We start from the raw sequence: 21133 nt of genomic DNA on the forward strand, positions 1-21133 counted from the left end.
CTCGAACAGCTGTTCTTTGTCTGGCCTGGCCGCCTGGCAACTCTGCGAGCTATCGATAACGCTTATCGCGGCGCACTTTTAAATTGGATTAATTGTACTTTATTTATTTAAAAAAACTCATAAAATATACACAAATACACATGTAAATACTGTGTTACCATTACAAGAAACCCCACAACACGTAAATTACGATTAATTACAATAGTGACATCGAGACAAATAGAGTGAGAGAGAGAGAGTTAAAGGAATCGCATTTTGCAGGCCGCGGCGGCCAAAAAAACCAAACCGCAGCTGCTGCTTCTACCCGCTCCTGTCCTATTGCGATTAGCGATTAGCATAGTAACCATGACCATGGTTACCCATGAACTCCGTCCAACGTTGTGCGTCCAGGGGATCCAGCTCGGAGCAGACCTCGCCCGGCTGCAGCGATCGGCAGGTGCAGGTGATCCCAATGCGGGTCACAATCAACTGCGACTCGTACTTGGGCAGAGCGGGCTCCGAGTCCACCAGCCGCTCGTTGAGGCACTGCTTGAGGAACTGTTTGCGCAAAACGCGCAAATTATCGATGGTATAGCCTGCAAAATAGACAATAACAATATACAGATTTCACTTTCTTTCCTATGATCTCACTTTTATAGGCGCTGATCTTCTCCTCCACGCAGCTGAGATCCTGGGGGGAGAACAGCGGCGGATAGGCCTCCGATTCGCGTATGTTGAGCACAAAGGCAAAGTCCAGTGACGAGCTGGCATTGCCCAGGGCCTTCAGCAGAACCCCAGTGGAGGAAATGGAGGCCAAATACCAATCGGACTCCTCTGCTCCTCCCTCCTCGCCGGCCGCTGTGGTGGCCCTGGAGGAGGTCTCTTCGCGTCGCTGACGCTTGCGTCGCCGACGGCTCTTCTGGGCCGCCACCGCCGCCGCCTCTACGGCCTGCTCCCTGGCCTCGTTGTCCAGCTCCAGATCCCAAAGGCTGAGCGGCGACTGGGCGGACAGAGGCAGACTGGTGGTGGGGGTGCTAGTGGTGCTTGTGCTGTCGAGGCTGCCGCTGCGCACGTCCCGATTGCTGCCGCTGGGATATTTGCTGCGCAAATGGATGGGACGATCGTTCTCCATCAGCTGAGGCACTTCGTCGTTGTACACCATCTCGTATTCCTCCGGCACGCGCATCGAATTGGGGCTATCTGGCGGTAGTGGCAGTGGCACCTGCTCGTAGTCCTTCTGCGGGGTGTGGTGAGTGGAATCGGCATGTATCTGAATAATCAATCTGTACTTACAAACTCCTTGGGATAGACACCACCTCCGAAGGGGGGAATCTCGTTGGGCAGCAGCTCCTGCAGCTGCTGATCCAGCAGCGGATTGTGCTTGTGATGCTTGCGCTTCACCGTCTGCTCCGCCTCGGCCACTTGGCGCAGGAGCTGCTCCCGATTGGCCAGCAGCTTCTTGAGCAGCTTCGGGTGCTTGAGCGGTGACTGCTTGCCGGCTGGAGCCGGTCGCTGTGTGCGATTCAGCTGAACCTCCAGATCGTCGGTGCTGAAGAGCACCGCTCCTGGCGGCTCAATGTGCCGGGCAATCGCATAGAGCTTCAGCACCGTGGATTCATTGTAGCGAAGGCGACAGGTGTCCGCCCGGGCCTGCAGGATGATGTCGCTGTCCGGCACGAACTCGTAGGCATCCCGCGCATTGGGTTTATTGCGGCACTGGATCTGCCAGTGCAGGAAGAAGTCTCCCCCGAAGCTCTGCGAAATGGAGACTCCCCCGAGGAGACTGTTCGCCCCACCGGCATCCGTCATCATGGCGTTGAGCAGGGGCTGTCCTGTGCGTCCGTCCAGGATGGTGGTCTGCGAGTAGTAGTAGACGGGGAAGCCCGGTCCCGAGTTGTACTTGACCATGAAATCGGTGACATTGTCGTGGTTGAAGTGGCCCGGCACGATGGCACTCACGCACTCGCTGGCGGGGAAGGTGTAGTTCCAAATGACGCTGTAGTTGGCACCGTTGAAGGCGTAGACGGTGCTGTTGAAGGCGGCCACCACCACATCGGAGATGCCGTCTCCATTGAGATCGGTGAGTACGGCAGGGACCATCAGACCCGATCCCGGCTGCTGGTAGAGCGGCGTGAAATGCTTCTCACTCGTGTGGGCCATCAACGAGTGCAGGCGGAGGGAGTAGACTCCTCCGGGGGTGTTCTGGCCACCCGTGAGGATCAGCAGGACATCGGTGCCGTCCGCCTGGGTGAGCAGTTGGATGGGCACGAACATCTCCTCGCGGTAGGGCGTGGGGATGCTGCGGATGACCTTGCCCGTCTTCCCGGAGATCAGCTTGATGTGCCCCGCCTTGGACTCTTCGCGCTCCTCCAGATGGGCGGCAATCAGCTCGGGAACTGCATCGCCATCCAGATCGCGAAGAACATTGATCGTATAGAGATCCATGACAATGGGGGAATTGGTCTCCACCTCCAGCTCACGAAAGTGCCAGATGACCGAGCCAGTGCGTCCATTGATGGCATAAATCATCTAACAAAAGGGATTTCCGGTAATGATTCAGCCACGAAAAGACTTTAATAATGCTCACCCCCAGTCTTCCAGCTGCCACACAATCCGTGCCGCCATCCCCGTCCACATCGGCGCTGCAGTGCAGCGAGAAGACATTGGCCACGCTCCAGGACTGCCACAGAATGGAGCCATCCCTGCCATTAAGGGCCACCACACCGCCCTCGCAGGGAACCTCGTCCTCGCCCTGGGAGGACTTGCATCTGGGCAGGGGTATGCCCTCGTAGTGGATGTTGTCGTCCACGCCATAGCCAAAGATCACATCCTGGACGCCATCCCCGTTCAGATCCGCCGCTCGCAGCGGACTCTCGCTGTTCATGCGCGCCAGGCTGCGTGTCCAGCGCTTCTGGACACTGATCTGAGTGCAGGGCACGAACTCGCTGCCCAAACTGCTCCCATAACCGATGCTGGAGGAGGCTCCGCCAGCGGTACCGACGGAAGAGATGCCCGACAGCTGGTTGGGATCCTCGCGCCACCAGTGGCGGATCCTCTGCAGCGGCAGGGGGAAGAGCGTGAGCATGAGGGCGGCGAGGCTGAGCAGGGCACAGATCACGGTGAAGGCGGCCAGAGCATAGCAGAAGGGCTCGCAGCAGCGGCCGCAGCGTCGTCGCTTGTGCAGCTTCATGATGGGAGCGGAGGATCCCGAGCTGGAAACGGAACCCGAGCTGTGTTTTCGTCGTGGCGCCATCAGGGGGCGTTTCAGGCCCTGCTCTTCGCTGCGCTAAAGGTGGATACAATGGGCTTATTATGGATGCATATGTGTGCCGTTGATGATCCTTACTTTGGCCGAGCGGGCGTCCTTGATGAACACCTCATCGTCCACATCGTCGCTGATGTCCTCATCGATGGAAGAGTCCCGTATGGCGATGCGCTTCGAGGGCACATATGGTCGCAGTTTGATCATCTTGTCGATCGCGTTCGAGGACTCTCGCTGCGCCTGGAAGTATGCAACAGTCGATGGTCGCGTTTAAGGGAATTTCTGTACAGATTTTAATGCATTTTGTTATCCTCTTTTTTGGGCCACGCAGCAGCAGGAAAAACTGCAGTCAGTGCGCGTCCTGCGGGTCGTGTAAAAATCGATGGCGACGTCACCAGCTACGGGCTCAGCTGGTTTTGGGTTTTTGGATGCGCAGGCGCATCGCAAGGCGAACGGGCCACCCCACTCTCTCACTGCCACCCAGGCACACGCACACACACACTCCCACGCAGATAAGAGAGAGAACTGCACGGGCAGGGTATGATACGGATCAGGTAGGGCATTCAGTCTACAAAGGGTTCCGCTCTCTGAAGAAACTTGTATAATGAAACCCAGGAAGGGAGGCCCAACCCCACCCTTCGTTTGATTGTACCCTGGAACCGCACACGTGTTGGCCAACGGCTACAGGTTTTGTTTGTCAACATTGCTGACGCCCACCTGGACGCTCCCTCTCTCAAGAGAGAGCCTCCCTTTCTCTCGGATGGCAACTGTTGCTTGGCTGGGGGTGTGGGCCCGTCAGACCCTACGCCACCCTCACATCCCGGCTGGCAACTCCCTTATTAACATTGTCAAAGCGGTTCAATGTCCTCCGCTTTGGGGCCTTTTCATGAATGAAGTAGAGGGTGGGCCAGACAGAAGTTGGAGAGTGAGTCTTAAAGAGAGAGAGAGTGGGTGGGTCTGTTTTTCATTCAGCAAACTTCCGCATATTGGGGGGGAGTAAATGTGGGACACAGCCTTCTGTGGGGCACTGGTGTGTTTGCGATTCAGGTTGCTTATTAATTTTTAATGCCATTTTGTCTGCGGTTCTATGGCCACTGGCCAGGAAATGAGATGACAGAGAGATTGGAAAAGCTGACGGCAAGAGACGTTGTTCAACACTGTTTGAGAGCTATCGATGATGGACAGACCAGTTGTTAGATCAAATTACCTCTAGCATGATTAAAACCACACAATCTTCCTCAGTTCCATATTTTCCAACTTTGTACATCTTTAAATCTCCGATCTTCTGTGATTTCCGCTTGAGTGGAGCTGAATTGCCGTGCCAGGCCTTGGGGCCTGCTCCTTGTCTTACTTTTTCTTAATAATTTCCACGACCTTGCCACAATTGACGTCACTATAACTACTATAGTATTACAAAAAATACATTTTCCCGCAGCAGAATCTATTTCAATAATGTTTTTTTGTTCATACATAATTTATTTTTCACAAATTCTGTTCTATGACGTAGCCGCTTGTCAAAAGCCAAAAACACAAGTGAAAAAAAATTCCCTCTCTTTTCAAATTGAAAGTGCGCCAAAAACCTTTTGCGAAAAATCCACGGCTGCGGCGGCTACGGCTACGGGTGCTGCTGCTGCTGCTGCCCTCAGCAGAAACTTAAGAGCACCACTTAGTGGTGCAGCAGCAGGACGCCGGGGCAACGTCTCGTCTCTGTGAAAGGCGTGCCCGAGCCTGAGCACTCAGGTCGGTTCGGTGGGGGTCCAAGCTCGACTGCATTCGAATAAACTATAGAAAAATCAGCGGCTTTTTATAGCCATCCCCCTCATCCAGCCATCCATCTATAGAGAGCTGGGGGTCTGTGGGTGCTTAAGTGTGTTATTATCGCATCAGAGATAATTTAATAACGACGAGTCCTTCTGCTTCTTGTGCCGCCTGTGTGTCGGAGGCCAGAAACAGAAAGGATGCGATGCAATGTGTAGCTGTGCCGTTTGAAGAGTGTTGCGGCAAGGCGTTGAGTGTTTGGCAAAGGCACCCCCCGCCCCCCCCCCCAAATGAGAGGCAGGCAGGGACCTCTATAGGCTATACAGCCATACATGTCTCTAGTGGGGCGACAACTGCTTCAAGGTTAGGGCAGGAAGGCAGGCAATCACCCCCCCCGCCATTCCTCCCCAACAGGTATTTCCAGGGTGAAGAGTATCTATTTATCTACATGCGAGTATATTTTCTTTGGTAATTTTTATATACGGATTGGATAAAAAAGCCGTTTTCTATGGATGAAAGTGGAAGGTCTCTAAGGTATCCTCTTAAGTGCTAAGTGCGAAATAACCTATAGATTGGCTGATAAACTGATAGATATTGATAGATAGTTTGAATATCCATCAGACAATTCCATGCTCATGTATTCTATGGTTTTTGATTTAAAAGTTTTACCTTAACTATTTTTTTTAAAGGAAAATATAAAATATTTTCTAGGGTTTTCTCTTCTCCTTTTTTTCCCCTGTTTCCTTTTATTCAGTAAAGTTCTCTATATAGAAAATAAGCAAGATAAAAACTCTAAAGCTAGAACTCTTAAATGCTTTAACTCCTATGATACACCCCTACCTTTCCATTCTACACCCTTCTTCTTCCCTCCTAACGAACTGTACTCCCATCAGCTTTGGTGTTCCCCCCTTTGGCCACTCAACCAAAGCTCTTTTGTCATCTCATTAAACTTGATTTTCCAGGCTTGATTTTTCTCTCTCTCCCTCTTTATTTTCCCTCTGATTTGTGCATTCCGTCGTGTGACGTCAGGCGGTGGGGGCAGGGGTCGGTAGGGTTCATTGGATTACCGTTGTGCCGTTGCATTCATTAGCCGCCATGTGGACAGGGGTCCCCAAGTGTCTGCTCACTTATGTCCCCCTCCCACATCTATCCCTCCTTTCCTTGCAACATTTTCGCTGCGACAAATGGGCCACTCCTTGGGGCAGCACTTGACAAGTTGCGGAAGGACCTCTAACAAGGCCCCAACTGATTGGAAAAAATCACAAAAACTTAAGCAACGAAAGTGTGAGCGAAATACAAAAAGATTCAAACCCGAGACGGGCCAAAGGAGGGAAATCTATGAGAATTTCCCCGAATTAAATATTGCCTCAAATCGATAGACAAATGAAGGTCCTGGCCATGCATCATATAGCGGAATGTTGATGACGACAGAGCACCCCCAGTGCAGAGCAGAGCAGAGCAGAGCAGGGCACAGATTATGTGGCAAACGGAGGCAATGCCAAAGCACTCGAGGAAATTATGTTAAGTGACTGAAGGCAAGACAAACAGACGACGACGACGAGGCAGAAGGATATTTGCCTGTGTCCTATATATATCGTAGTAGGAGATACACACGCACATACATATAGTCGCGTCCATTGTCACTCGGATATATGCAGCATCCTGTCTTTAGTTCCTTGTTTTTCCTCCCGATATTAAAGTCTACAACATCATTTTCCAGGGGGCTTTCACTTTTGTTTTTCCCAACGAAACCGCAGTCTGAAAAAGAACGAACCCCCGTTGCACACACACACACACACACAGGACATCATCGTCAAGCATCCTGCCTGACATCCTTCGGTTGGTTCGCGTTAGCCGCTGCAACGCTTTTAAATTCAAATCAGAGGCGCCTCCAACTGTCAGTTGCCAGCGAAAGTTCGAACTGCAAAGACGTTCAGATCGGAACAAAAAACAAAAACTAAAAAGGGAAAAATCTTGAAAAATTCTTTAAAATTAAATAAATATTTTTCTCAATATTTATTCGTGCAAAAATTTATATTTAAAAAGTGTTAAATTAATGGAACAAATTGGTGTTTCAAATATATTCAAGAGATTGACGAGCTGATGGTTATGCAATCGCTCGGAAGATTCTAGAAATCTAGCAAGAATTAAGTGCTTCAGAAACCCAGAAGAAGGTTTTGAGGGGAAACAAGAACCATCTCCATCTATTGATTGTGTAAGAACATTTTGAAGAAACTTGTATCTATTAAAAACGGCAAGAGTAACCCCTGCTGAAAACCACAGCATGTCTGTTTCTGTCCTTCAATATGGAGGATCTTTAAGATTTTATTAATTTTTAAAGAAAATCTTTGCCTTTAATATTAAATATGAATAAAAATTGATAATTAACGCCATTAAACTAAACAGTCCTCTTTTAAGGATCTTTAAGCTTTTAATTTCATGAATTTTCAAAGAAAAACATAGTTTCTGATTTTGGAATTAAAAAAAAATTATCTGTTTAATTTGAAAAAATTCCAATATTTTCTGCCTATTGATTTAGGTTTTGAATTCGTTAGATCCTGAATCTTCAGCTCATAAAAGAAATTTTAAATGAATTAAAGGAAATTAAATCGAACAATTTTTCACATTTTCCAATAATTCAATACTTATTTTTTAAAGAGTTTTCCCCTGTAATATTTGTATACTTTAGTTTTTAAATTCTTAAATAAAAAACCCTACTTTTCATGACGTGATTTTCTAAAGGATTTTTCTCTGGATTTTTCCACAATTAAATGATGAACATCTGTCCAAAAATTCTATTCAAATCCAGTAAAAATGACTCATTTATGATTCTTTAAGTTGTCCCCAATTTCCCGCAATAAAAAACTACAACAAGAAAACCCCTTCCCAAAACCCGAGCACGAGTCCTACCTCCGACAATTGTCCTTGTCTAATGGGGGGCTGCTCCTCTATATTGCATTGGCGGTGATTCCTCTTTCATTGCTTCCCGCTTGCTCTGCCCCTCCTCCTCCACCTCCGCATCGTCGAGGCGCATAAAAAGGCGCATGGGCCACTTAAGGAGCGGCGGCAGTGCCCGTGCCCCCTCCCATCCCTGCTTCTACCCTGGTTAGCCTTCGAGTGGCTTTAATTGTGAATTAAGACGGGTATTGTGCGGCAAGAGAGAGACAGAGGGGGACAGGTACTGCCTGCCTGCCAGGGTTGCCATCCATCCCAGCCAATGCCGAGGCCGATTTACTGTGCTTTTGGTCCTTTGTTATATTTTTATTTACTTGGGCAAGCAGCATAATTGTTGCTACTTTTCACGTGTCAATCGCTCTCGAATCTCGAATGTCGATTGTCAAGGACGGAGACCCTTCGATAGGTTGCCTTCGTCTGTGATCCTTTGCGAAGGCGAAGGTCAATGAAATATCCGATTTACGTATCAATACCTACTGTCTTTTGTCTTTTGCCACCTACTGTACACACACAGGAAGCACCCTGAGAGAGGCTCAGAGAAATGGTGGCACAAATATTCCTACTGGTGATATGCTTCATCTGCCTCAAGCAGTATGCCAAAGGGGAATTCCAGTGAGTAAATTGCATTTGGATTATCTATCTATAATATATATATTCCGATCCAATCTTCAGACAAAGTCTAGCCATCACAGACATTCTGCCGGAGGATATCAAACGATATGACAAGATGCGACCCCCCAAAAAGGAGGGCCAGCCCACGATAGTCTATTTCCATGTGACGGTAATGGGCCTGGACTCCATCGATGAGAACTCCATGACCTATGTGGCGGATGTGTTCTTTGCCCAAACCTGGAAGGATCATCGCCTGCGTCTGCCCGAGAACATGACCCAGGAGTATCGTCTGCTGGAAGTCGATTGGCTGAAGAACATGTGGCGTCCAGATTCGTTTTTCAAGAATGCCAAGTCGGTCACCTTCCAGACGATGACCATTCCCAATCACTACATGTGGCTGTACAAGGACAAGACGATCCTGTACATGGTCAAGCTGACCCTCAAGCTGTCGTGCATCATGAACTTTGCTATCTATCCGCACGACACCCAGGAGTGCAAGCTGCAAATGGAGAGCCGTAAGTCGCGGCGTGCTCTTCCACAGAAGTCTTTACTTTAAGGTCTTTCCTCTACCCTCAGTATCCCACACCACAGATGATTTGATCTTCCAATGGGACCCCACAACTCCTCTGGTGGTGGACGAGAACATAGAGCTGCCACAAGTGGCACTTATACGCAACGAAACGGCGGACTGTACGCAGGTCTATTCCACGGGTAACTTCACCTGCTTGGAGGTGGTCTTCACATTGAAGCGGCGTCTCGTGTACTACGTTTTCAACACCTATATACCCACCTGCATGATCGTGATCATGTCGTGGGTGTCCTTCTGGATCAAGCCAGAGGCGGCTCCTGCCAGGGTCACGCTCGGGGTCACTTCCCTCCTCACACTCTCCACGCAACACGCCAAGTCGCAGTCCTCGCTGCCGCCTGTCTCCTACCTGAAAGCCGTGGATGCCTTCATGTCCGTCTGCACGGTCTTCGTGTTCATGGCTCTCATGGAGTACTGCCTGATCAACATTGTCCTGAGCGACACGCCCATACCCAAGCCCATTGCCTATCCGCCCAAGCCGGTGGCTGGTGAGGGGGCGGCCAAAAAGGATCCTGAATCGGGCGCGGCCGGGGGAGGAGGTGGTGGCAATCCTCCTGCGGGCAGTAAGCCCACTATGCTGCCACTGGCCGATGAAAAGATGGAGAAAATTGAAAAGATATTCGATGAGATGACCAAAAACAGGAGGGTAAATACTCACAGATACTATTCCACTAAAGATCTCTCATGGTTGTGGCCATTCCTTAGATTGTGACCACCACACGCCGTGTGGTGCGACCGCCCCTGGATGCCGATGGTCCCTGGATACCCCGCCAGGAGTCGCGTATCATCCTGACGCCTGGCATCGCTGCTCATCCGCCGCCACCGCCGCCGCCGCCAGTGGAGCCGGAACTGCCGAAGCCCAAGCTGACGCCCGCCCAGGAGCGGCTCAAGCGGGCGATCTACATCGATCGTACATCGAGGGTCCTGTTTCCGGCGCTCTTTGCCAGCCTCAATGGCATCTATTGGTGTGTGTTCTACGAGTATCTGTAATATGTGACAGACACTCCTCTCAGTGTCCTCCTGGTCCCCCTCTCTCTGTACATATGCTCGCTCTTAAACGTTGATTGTTCGCATATATATCGCATATATCGTATATATACATATATATCTCTTAAATCTTAAGCTTTCAGGCGCACAGAAGCTTTAAGTCGTATGAATTTTAAAACATAGACAAAATATTGTTGAAAACACCACACACACTCTGAAGATATGAATAATATTGGTATTATTATTAATTATTATTATAATCGATAAATAATACAATTCCTGCAACAAGCTTCATGTTTTAGAGATCCAGTTAAACTGACGTTGTAGCTGCTGTAGAATTAAGCGGAAAACATGATTACTTCTAATTAATTTATGTCTCAAACAAACAAATGCTTTTAATTGTAAATAAATAGAGAGAAAAATCATACCCCAACAGAGTTTCACTGGGAGAGAGAGACACAGAGAGAGTCCACTTCTATCTGCAGCGCTGATGATAGCCCACCCTGGGACGGCTAAGCTACTCTGTAAGAGAGAGAGAGAGAGAGAGAGAGACAGAGCCCACCTCTCCGCTGTGCTGATGATAACCCACCCTGGAACGGCTCAGCTACGCTGTAAGAGAGAGATGGAGAGAAAGTATGGTGTTTCTTCATTCTTTTGTTATAATATTGATCTGATCGAAAGGTCTATATATGTACGTATGTATGTTGTTGCAGAACATGCTCAGAATAGGTTCCACAATTTTCTAAAGTAAAGCCGCTAAACCTTTTCCACCAACTTATAGATTTCGATGAAATATTTCTTATGTTACAGATAGATTAATTCTTAATGAAACCAAAAAAGTTTGCGATCTCTGGAACATGTATTTATGACACTTTTTTTCTGAAATGTTTCCTCATGGCCGTTACACGAAAATTAAGCTTTGAATCAAGCTTTTGCTGGGCTTTCTTTGTAACGGTAATACACGCTGATTCAAACAGCTGTTTGAAAAGCCCTTGCCTTAGCTTAAAGCTTATAGCCATGCCATACAATGAACTCCAACGACAGGTACCTCCCTTGATAGACCCCCTCTTTACCCTAGCAATTTCTTATGGCCCTTTTACATTATATTTTTCCAACATTTTCTCAGCCATTAGGCCGCATACCCATTCATTTATTAACACTCTTCTTCGTTAGACGTTGGACGATTATTTCGCGCTGCTTTTTCTTTCCAAAAGGTGTCAACATTTGGACAAACAATGGAACTTGCTCGGGTTTCGTTTCTACTGGTTGTAGAGTGTGTGGAGGGTCGGGCTTTATGAATACCCAATTAATTATGTTGGTCACACGCTCTACACTTTTACACTTTTTGCCATTTCACGGTCGTTAGTGACGAGCAGAGCAAAGAGCAAAAAAAAAAAAACATAAAAACATATACAAAATCCAGCAAATGAGACAAAGATAAGAGTATGAAAGGGAGATCTTCCAATGTGAATGGTTTCCTTGGGCTCTTCTTCTCCGAAGATCCAAGGATTTCCATTTAATTTTGGTTTGGTTTAGTTTGGGTTTCTCCTTTCCATCGATGATACGAGTATATGTATATTGTTTTCGCTTGAAATTATTAGCATTTAAAGTAGGCCAACTGAAGACCAATAAGTTTTTTGGGGAAACCACAGTCCGAATATGATTCACTCCCTGTACTCGATCGTTCGACTGTCTGCTGTGCCTCTAGAGAAACATAGGAAGGTTGTGCAAACCGGGGAATACCTGAGGTTGAGCCCCCGAAACCGACTAGTGCCTTCAGTACGAGTGTTTTATGTGGGTGTGTGCTCAATGTAAATTTGTTTAGCCCCAAAGAGACGATGGATGGGTTCAAAGCGGGTTGTTGTTCAAGGCAGATTTTGGTTAAGTAAATTTCCATTGGTTAGAAAAGGAGAGGGAGCCAGATTTGTGCCTGAGAAACATAACAACAAATTATCCAGATTTTACACAAGAAATATACGAAAATATAATTGATTTTACTGCTGTTTATACGATGTTTTGGTATCGTTTAACTATCTATTTAGATAGAGAATTAATAGACATGTTCGTCTAAGAAATATCCCAGATTTCTGTTTAAGAAAAACCCCTAAAATGGTTTTACTATAACCTCTCTGTAGTTCTCTTTAGACTTTCTTTTTAAAAACGATTAGGGCATAGATTTCATAGAAATTTCTTTTAATAAAAATCTACTTAAACGATGGATATCTTTTCTTTATTTTGATGCATTTTTTTCAATAAAAATCAATTAAAAATTATGGTTATCGTTTTTCATCGTTATATCCCCCTTCCTGTCATAGAACTTCTCTAGAAAAAATATGATACTCTCCAGATTCTATTGACATAGCTTCACTCTGCAATCTGTTGCAGATTTCTGCCTGATCTGCAAGTCTCTGGTGCTGTCTCTCTGGTGGCTCTTCATCTGATCTGTCTCTGGGGCCCAGCGTGAGAGAGAGAGAGAGAGAGAGAGACAGAGAGAGACAGTCACTGCCAGACAATGCCCAAAAGTCTGAAGAAAGTAAAAATCCAGCTACCGTTGCGGCTCTTAGGTCTCTCTCTCTCTCTTTCTCTCTCTGCACAGCACTCCCCGCTCCGCACTCCACTCTCCACTCTTTCCACAAACGAAAACGAAACGAAACGATCTGCAACAGCAACAACACAAAAGCCAAAGCCAAAGCCAAAGCTGCCTGACAACGACTGAAAAAAGATTGTACGATTGTTGTGCCTCGAGACGTCGCTGGGGGTTTTGTCTTTTGGCCGTTTTTTCAGTTTCAATTTCAGTCGAATTCGGGCAGCAACGGCACACGGAAGCAGGAGCCGCAATACGCACAAGCCCCAAATATTGGAATAATAACACAACACCAGAAATAAACAACAAAAAATAAACTTATATTGAAAGTGAAATTTTTGCTCTGGCAATCGCAAATTTTGAAATCCGTGCGGCGAGTGGCGTATAAAAATAAATATTACAAAATTCAATTAAAGCCAATTGGCAGCTAAAATCGAGACAATTTCCATATAAAAAGCCCAGGCTCGAAGACGAAACGAAACACTTTTAACACTTTCATTTTCGTTTCAATTTCGTTTTCGTTTTCGCTGCGTTTCGTTGGGTTCGTTCGCTCGCTCGTTCGCTTCGTTCGCTTCGTTCGTTCGTTCGTGTCGTCGTCGCGAGGGACGTGCGGTGTTTCGTTGAGTGTGTTAAATAATAGTAAACAAAAAGCAAAGTGAACGAAATCGGTCTGGCAAATGTTGAAAAACTGAAAGAAAAACGAAAATAAACCATACGAATCGATTCAATGTTTGGCAAGATGCATTCGAATGCATTTCTTCTGCTGTGTTTTGGTGCGTAAAAAACCTATAAAACAAATAATTAACCCAAATTCCAAATGGGAGATCATGTGACATTTTGTAATAATTAATGCAGTGATTTAGATTATTGTTAATTTGTGCAAAAACAAACAAAAGACTTAGGCAACAAACACGGGACGTTTTGATGGGACCGCTTTTTCCTTGGGGATGGGGATGCGGATGGGGCTGGGGGCATCGAAAGTCGAAATGCAGTTCGTGTGTTTTTTTTGTGGCGGCAACTTTCGTTTGCAGGCAATAAAACTTCCGGCCATCAAGTGACGTCACAGACAAATGGCAAATGCAAATCGAAAGAGAGAGACAGAGAGAGATAGAGAGAGAGAGAGACCCCTCTCCGTGTACGTGTTTTTTCTTGGTATTACCGCAACAGCAGGCCTGACCATCTATTATGCAACACATACAAAAATACCGTTGATGTTGTCAGCACTCCTCTGGCTGCCCCTCCGAGCCCCATCAGGTGCCACTGCTGCTGCCGGTTCCCCAAACTTCCAGCCGACGGACAACGGACGGGTTTTATTTATGGCCTGACCATGAAGTGCACACAATTTTAATGCCACCACCTTCCCCCCTGCGACTGCGGCTTTCGGAAGTCATGCAGGCAGGCAGCTGTTTTGTTGCACATTGCCCCTGCCACTGCCACTGCCACTGCTGCCACACGCTTCAAATGATAGTTTTTCCCGCATGACATCTCTCTTTGTGGGGCTGGGGGGGATTTTAATTTTCACTTTCATTTGGACGCTGGAAAACCGATGGTAAAAACAGCTGGTGGGCTTTGATTGGCTTACGTCTTAGTAAACATAAAAAATACAATGAATTTTGAACATTTTCTAAATACTTTTTGGTCAAATGTAAGCATTAAAAATAATTAGAAATTGTTTTTAATGGTGTAACAAATTTTAGAAACCACTGCAAACGACTGAAAATTGTCTGAAGAAATATATTTTGCTTTATTTTCAGTTTAGAAAGCACTAAACATGCCTTAACTTATTAATAAAAAATTAAAAATAATTAATTAAAAATGCATTTGGAAATGTTAATAATATTTCAAGACCAGAAACACACAGTTTCTATATATCAAAACACGATCTGCTTATGCTTCTTAAAAGTTATGCACCATAAAGCGCTTTGTTCTGGCATTAAAAGTGTTCAAGAAGCCAGGTGTTCAAACAGCCAAATGTCGGGGGCTTCTACCTCGAGTTTTGCTCATGCCACAGAAATTTTGGATCTGAGAGAGCATACTTTTGAAATAAATTTAATAAAGGCTAATATCACACGTTTCTGGACAAGAAACCCGCTTGCTTTAGCTCTTATAGGCTCTGAGCACTAGACCCCAATATCGACTCGGCTATCCACACTGATGAGGAATACATATACCTTATAGAGCCGGAAAAGATTCCTTCTAGCTCGTATTCCAATACTCTTTCAGCGCCGCGTATAATAACCCTAGACAAATCACAAAGGACTGCTCTAAATATTGATTTATATATTTGTTAATTTTCACTTTTTGTTGAATTTCAATGGAAAGTGTGACACCTTTTCAGGTCAACCATTCAGCCAACCCCACAAAAGTCTTTGCCAAACAATGAACACCAAATAATACCTAGCAGTACTCCCATTTCTATGCCAAAAAAGTGTCGGGTCTGCGTCTGGGGGCGCCTTTTTTTTAGGGCCATTCACTTTTGCTACTCCAAAAATTTCTTGGATCTTTGTATAAGCCCTGTAATTGGCCAAAATATTTCATTGTGCCTGGTGGCAAAGCAGACCAAAGCATTGCCATTTTATTCCAAGTGAAAGTGACAAAAAAAAAAACCAGAAAATAAAGAGCGTTCGTTGCAGTGGCGCGGCGACGCACACCTCGAAAAATGTTAATGAGCCGCAAAAACCAGACAAAATAAAAGCAAAAAAATAAAAACTTAACCCAAATCATTGAAAGATAATCAATTTGTTGGGTTTTTGGTTTTCTTTTTGGGTGAAATCTCTTTTCAAGGGGTCGGGGAGGGGCCGGGCGACCTTGAGGAACAGCAGGAACTACCACTTACTCCTCTATTGATGGGGAGATCCAAAAAGAAAACATGTCAAGTCATTAAGCAAACGCGGAGCCAAGTGGAGCCCAACGATCCGACTAGATTATGTCACGGCAGCCCCACAAAAAACTTAAATAAACATTAAACGCTTCCAAAAAGCAGGGGAGGATTGGAGTCATAACCAGCGACATACTTTCTCATTTTGGGAGGCAAAGTACTTACAGATACAATCACAGATGCAGATACAGATACACTCGTACTCGTATGCGTAATGCCAATTTGTGACATTATTCAACCGAAGACGAACCGCCAGCGGAGGGAGGAGACTTTGCATAAGGCACTGCCCATTGTGTGTTTGGTTTTGAAGTGTGTTAGGTCAGTGCTGGCGAGCACAGCGATGAGAATTGAAGGAAAAAACCTATAGTTACGGCTACTTAAAGTCATATATAATAGTTTGCCTGCTTTTGAGGAGCTTAGGTATGCGAATTATGGAAGATTTATGCAATTTGTTACTTGAAATTGAGGAGTACTTTAGAGATTGCAGGTTTGGTTAGGGGCTAGAAGGCTCACAGATATGTTTTAGAGTAGCTTTTAGGAAGTTTTTTTTCTATTACTTAATTTATAATTTGCTTGAACTCCATGGAAAATTGTAATAAAAACACTTAATTTCTGATAAAAATAGTCAAAAAAATCAATTATGAGTTGTAGGGAGGTCTCGAAAAGTGTCTCGACATCAAGATACTCGCTTTGCTATTTCTTTGGAGGCATTTCTGAGCGGGGATCTCTAAGATACAATCTTCTAAGTGCATTCTTGAGTGTATTCTCTTTTTAAAATTCCCACTCTTGGGGGATAGGGCATCAAAACAGAGTTAAGGATCTCTAAAGTAGAGTACTGGGAATTTAGTATAGAAAAAGTAAAGTTTTAGCTATTTTTTCAATAACAGATTGGAACTTTCTACATGTTCAGCATATAATCTTTAATCTCATAATATTAAAAGAATGAGAAAAATGCTTCATTAAAGCATTTTTTATTGGAATACAACAAAGCAAATAAAGCCAACAAAGTTCCATCAATGAAACATAAATGTGCCCATAGATCCCATATATAACACCAAAAATCCCTGGGAACCTTGTCTAACCGATCATTTCTCTTCCTTTAGTCCTCTTTTCTGGCGTACTCCTGCGTATACAGGCCCAAGAGGACGACGACGAACAGCCTCTGCATCTGACAAACGACGGTAAGTCCGAGCGACCTGAGATTTGTTGTCACGGACATTCATAACTTTAACCCTTAAGGCAGCGTCTTTCTTTCAGCCCCAACTCCATGACAAGCGACTGGGCCGCCAGCTGCGCGAGGATCTCGGCCAGAGCATAAGCTCCGCGAGCAGTGCCAGCAGCAGTCAATCCACGTCCACGTACGAGGACGATGACGAGGATGAGGATGATGTGGAGGGCTCCAGCGAGTACTACGACAGCGATGAGGAGCAGGGGGGAGGGAGCAGCGACAGCAGCAACGACTCGCTGCCACGATTGCTCTCTCAGTCGACATTCAATCGGATATCGGAGACCCTGGGGGCCATCAATCATGTGGGACACATGCTGGTGGACATGACACGAGGAGGACAAGATGCGGCCAAGACAGAGAGTGAAATCAGTGACGATAAGAGCAGCACTTCCACCACAGAAGCGACACCTACTCCGAGTCCCAGTAGTGGAAGCACCACCGCGACATCCTCTCCTCTGGGGAGATCAGATCCCCTGCCTGGAGTCTCTGGAAAGCTGTTGGACAGCCCCATCACACTGTCGGCCAACAGCTTGCTGCCAGCGGGAAAGCCAGCGAATCTGAGTGCCATTCAGCAGGTGGCCACAAAGCGGATCGGCGTGGAGTCCTCTCCCATGTTCGTGGAGAACAAGGAGCTCAAGCAGAAGAAGAAAAAGAAGAAGAACAAGAACAAACAGAAGCTGAAACAGAAACCCAATGCGGATCCCAGCCAGATCCAGGGCACTCAGCAGGTCCAGCAAAAGATCAAGATCCCAACGACCCCAAGGACCACCACCAGCAGCAGCACAATCACCAGCACCACGAGGATCACGCCTGTGACCCTACGACCTCTCGATCAACTGGCTTTGGCCAGCAGCGACGAGGAGTCTGGCACGGGCAAGGATGTGGAGAACTACTGCAAGACGCCAAGTGGCCGGGCGGGACGCTGCGAGGATCTCAGCAGCTGTCCAGCACTGCTCCTGAATCTGAGCAGCCTGCGGGAGTCCCTGTGCTTCAAGAGCCTCTTTGTGCCGGGAGTGTGCTGTCCTCTGTCTTCGGTTAGCACTTCGGAGAGCTCTGCCCTGCAGAGCACCACTCAAAGGCCTCTCAAATTGACTGCAAAACCCACTACCAGCACCACCACAAAACGCACCACTGTGCGGCCTGCGACAGCCAGACCCTCGACGAGGCCCACCTCTGGTCTGGTGCTCATTCCCCAGAAGAAGCCACCGACAACCACCACGACCACAACCACAGAAGTGCCCCTGGAACCCGAGGGCCTGGATGAGATTGGCAACAACATTGTGGATCCGGATGAGTGCGGACAGCAGGAGTACTCCACGGGTCGCATCGTGGGCGGCGTGGAGGCCCCCAATGGACAGTGGCCCTGGATGGCGGCCATCTTCCTGCACGGCCCCAAGCGCACGGAGTTCTGGTGTGGTGGCTCTTTGATTGGCACAAAGTATATCCTGACAGCAGCCCATTGCACGCGGGATTCCAGGCAGAAACCGTAGGTTTTCTGGAGGAGATTTTCTATAGATTTATTGCTGATCCAAGGATCTGTTCTTTCCAGCTTTGCTGCTCGACAGTTTACAGTGCGTTTGGGCGACATCGATCTCTCCACAGATGCCGAGCCCTCGGATCCGGTGACATTTGCCGTCAAGGAAGTTCGGACACATGAACGGTAGGTCGCAGATCCTTTCGAGGAGCTATAGATGGCAGATATATCTGGTATTTTTGTATAGGTTCTCTCGCATTGGTTTCTATAATGACATTGCCATCCTGGTGCTGGACAAACCCGTGAGGAAATCGAAATATGTGATACCCGTCTGCCTGCCCAAAGGCATTCGAATGCCACCGAAGGAGCGCCTGCCCGGACGCAGGGCCACTGTGGTGGGCTGGGGCACCACCTACTACGGGGGCAAGGAGTCCACCAGCCAGCGGCAGGCAGAGCTGCCCATCTGGCGGAACGAGGACTGCGATCGCAGCTATTTCCAGCCGATCAATGAGAATTTCCTTTGTGCCGGCTACTCCGATGGCGGGGTGGATGCGTGTCAGGTGAGGATTGCCTCTGGAAAGATATCTTCTAGCAGGAATATGACCTTTTTCCCTTAGGGCGACTCTGGTGGTCCTCTGATGATGCGCTACGACTCCCATTGGGTGCAGCTGGGGGTGGTATCCTTTGGCAACAAGTGCGGAGAGCCTGGTTATCCTGGTGGGTGTTCTTATAATCTTTTTGGGCGTATCTTTTCTAATCATTCTGTCCCTCTCCAGGTGTCTACACGCGTGTCACTGAGTACCTGGAATGGATACGAGATCACACGCGTGACTGATCATCGGACCGTTTCCTGGGGGGATGATCCGCTTAGCCTTAAACCTTAGTCTAGGTTTAGTTACTCACTAGTCTCTGTCTTACTATGTACTCTTAATGCTCCACTGAATACCCCGACTCTTCCCCTTATTTATTAATACTTTTTTCCTTTGTTAACTTAATTATTTAATATTTAAACATTTATGAATAAAGTGTGTCCCAGAAAATTAGTCATAGATAAACCGATTTAATGCAGTCTCTGAATGCTATAAAAATGTCACTCTTAGTTCGATTTCCATTCATTTGTGGTTCAGTCATGCAACTCTGGTACTTTCTTTTCGCTTTCGCACTTTCTTTTGGCTTGATTCCCGGCCAACAAGTGGGTGAGTTATATCCTCAAATATCCTGTAATTTATGTGTATATTTATTCTCTTTCTCCTAGTGATCAAAGACGAGTGCACTGCCAAATGCCAGCCGGAAAGATGTGAATTCATATACCAGAGTCCTGGGGATTGTCCCATAGGATTCTGCTGTCGTCCTCAGTCTGATGAAAATATTGATGAATCAATTTGAATAAATAGGAAACACTATTCCCATTCCAATATCCCGTTTTTTGAATACCGTTCCACTTTATCAATCGGTCATCCTTAAAGGCCTTTAATCAGGCCTAACAAATCGCTAAGGAAAGACCTTCAACAGACCCAAACTTTGGCCTTTAGTTGCGTTCTTTCTGGCGAACACATCATGAAGCTGCTTTGTTTGGTCTGTCTTTTGGGGGTCTTTTGGGTGGCAGAAATCAAGTGTCAAATCAAGTGTAAGACTGGCCACTCACCGAAGATCCCATCTACCAAAGTATCTTTATCTTTTAGATGTCGTCAAGTTTGAGGAAACGTGCGATGGATTTTGCTTGAAGGAACCCTGCTATGAGCTATTCGCGGTGAATGGCACCTGTCCAGGGGAACTGCATTGCTGCAAGATGCACTTAATGGGTAAATGATTCATCACAGATCCCCTACTGTGTATATTTGTATAAATATCATTCCCCAATTATCTCATTGCTACTCGTCTTTTCTTTATCAATGGGGGAAGTGTGGGAAATGATGATAAGTTTCATTCATTCAGTCGAGAGTATTAGGTTTTCTTTATCAACAAATGGTGGGGGGAATATATATTTTCGTAAACAAAAACGTGAGTCTGTTTAATTGCATAAGCTTGTTCTCCCTCTCTCTGTTGTTGCCGGCTCTCTCTATCTCCCATTTCGTGCTCTCTTTTGGCGCACTCTCTGCGCAGCTTTCACAGCTGACGGGACGCGTTTTTGTCGCCCTCTCTGTAAGCCGGTTTCTGCGCGTGTTTCTTAGTGCAATATTACACATAAATCACCAATAAACGACTACCGCAAGTGGCCCTAATTATCAATAATTGTAGCACAAACTACAAGTGATTTACAACAGTTCTAAATCATCAAAAATATTCGTATTACCACGGCGATAAGAGGCCGAAATTTCGCGTGTGCCTGTGCGTTTTGTGGAGAAAGCTTTCCTGTATTTTGTTTATACGAAGCTTTCGTTTGGCAAAGAAAAAGCGTGGTAGGTACGGCACGGTACACTCATGAGAGCGAAAGCTCAAGAGAAGAGAGTGACTCACGGAGCAGAGCGAGGGGGTCATAAGGGTCATGGTAACATAGAACTTGTTTCACAACAAACGGGGAATTTTTCCGTTCGCTTAAGCATAAGCATTCATTTCATATTTTAAGTTGATTTCATAATTTGTAGCGTTTTCCCCGCGATTGCTGTGCGACTTGCAAGTGATTTTTAAGCTTAGCGTTTCTGGGGCGACTTTCACGTTTTAAAATCGATTTCCAATTGCACGACTTCGATAATAATGTGAATGTTAACATCGGCAACTACATGTAAAGTAAAACGAATAACATAACTTTTCGGTTATGTTAAATTTGCAGAAAAGCTTTGCGTATCTGTTAAGTTCTGCCTGCGATTTTATGGCAGCATGCGTTTTTCCC

At 46.4% G+C, this 21133-nt stretch overlaps 4 protein-coding genes and 1 long non-coding RNA gene across 7 annotated transcripts in view; 3 read left to right on the forward strand and 2 right to left on the reverse strand.

Moving 5' to 3' along the window:
- Window positions 1-76: 76 nt before the first annotated feature.
- On the reverse strand, window positions 77-9438 carry LOC6897988 (uncharacterized). Of its 2 annotated transcripts, none has more exons than XM_033380871.1 (6): window positions 9357-9438; window positions 3326-3481; window positions 2567-3265; window positions 1273-2508; window positions 631-1216; window positions 77-575 (listed from the first exon to the last, which is right to left on the reverse strand). In XM_033380871.1, exons 1-6 carry the CDS (start codon window positions 9372-9374, stop codon window positions 325-327), a joined length of 2946 nt encoding a protein of 981 aa, XP_033236762.1. In that variant the 5' UTR covers window positions 9375-9438; the 3' UTR covers window positions 77-324. The 2 variants fall into 2 exon arrangements, with proteins under 2 accessions (XP_033236762.1, XP_033236760.1); XM_033380869.1 differs by lacking the exon at window positions 9357-9438 and adding an exon at window positions 4449-4712.
- On the forward strand, window positions 6886-10562 carry ort (ora transientless). Of its 2 annotated transcripts, XM_015182920.2 has the most exons (5): window positions 6886-7214; window positions 8469-8566; window positions 8627-9081; window positions 9143-9798; window positions 9858-10562. In XM_015182920.2, the coding sequence occupies exons 2-5, from the start codon at window positions 8496-8498 to the stop codon at window positions 10140-10142; spliced, it is 1467 nt and encodes a 488-aa protein (XP_015038406.1). In that variant the 5' UTR covers window positions 6886-7214; window positions 8469-8495; the 3' UTR covers window positions 10143-10562. The 2 variants fall into 2 exon arrangements, with proteins under 2 accessions (XP_015038406.1, XP_001360044.1); XM_001360007.4 differs by lacking the exon at window positions 6886-7214 and having other exon boundaries at window positions 7677-8566.
- LOC117184246 (uncharacterized) overlaps window positions 10560-21133 on the reverse strand; it is a 19898-nt gene continuing 9324 nt past the window's right edge. The window contains exon 3 of the long non-coding RNA XR_004469541.1: window positions 10560-10748. This is a non-coding gene — a long non-coding RNA (uncharacterized lncRNA). The remainder of the gene's footprint in view (window positions 10749-21133) is intronic.
- On the forward strand, window positions 12857-19718 carry LOC4803278 (serine-rich adhesin for platelets). Its single transcript, XM_001360008.4, has 8 exons — window positions 12857-13496; window positions 16705-16782; window positions 16845-18315; window positions 18379-18489; window positions 18551-18863; window positions 18921-19020; window positions 19080-19499; window positions 19559-19718. The coding sequence occupies exons 1-7, from the start codon at window positions 13451-13453 to the stop codon at window positions 19136-19138; spliced, it is 2178 nt and encodes a 725-aa protein (XP_001360045.6). The 5' UTR covers window positions 12857-13450; the 3' UTR covers window positions 19139-19499; window positions 19559-19718.
- Naam (Nicotinamide amidase) overlaps window positions 20390-21133 on the forward strand; it is a 39405-nt gene continuing 38661 nt past the window's right edge. Inside the window, exon 1 of the mRNA XM_033380887.1 lies at window positions 20390-20702. The gene's annotated coding sequence lies outside the window, so the exon portion shown is untranslated. The remainder of the gene's footprint in view (window positions 20703-21133) is intronic.

The sequence above is a fragment of the Drosophila pseudoobscura genome, chromosome 2 (assembly GCF_009870125.1).
Source record: "Drosophila pseudoobscura strain MV-25-SWS-2005 chromosome 2, UCI_Dpse_MV25, whole genome shotgun sequence".
NCBI classification, from domain to species: domain Eukaryota; kingdom Metazoa; phylum Arthropoda; class Insecta; order Diptera; family Drosophilidae; genus Drosophila; species Drosophila pseudoobscura.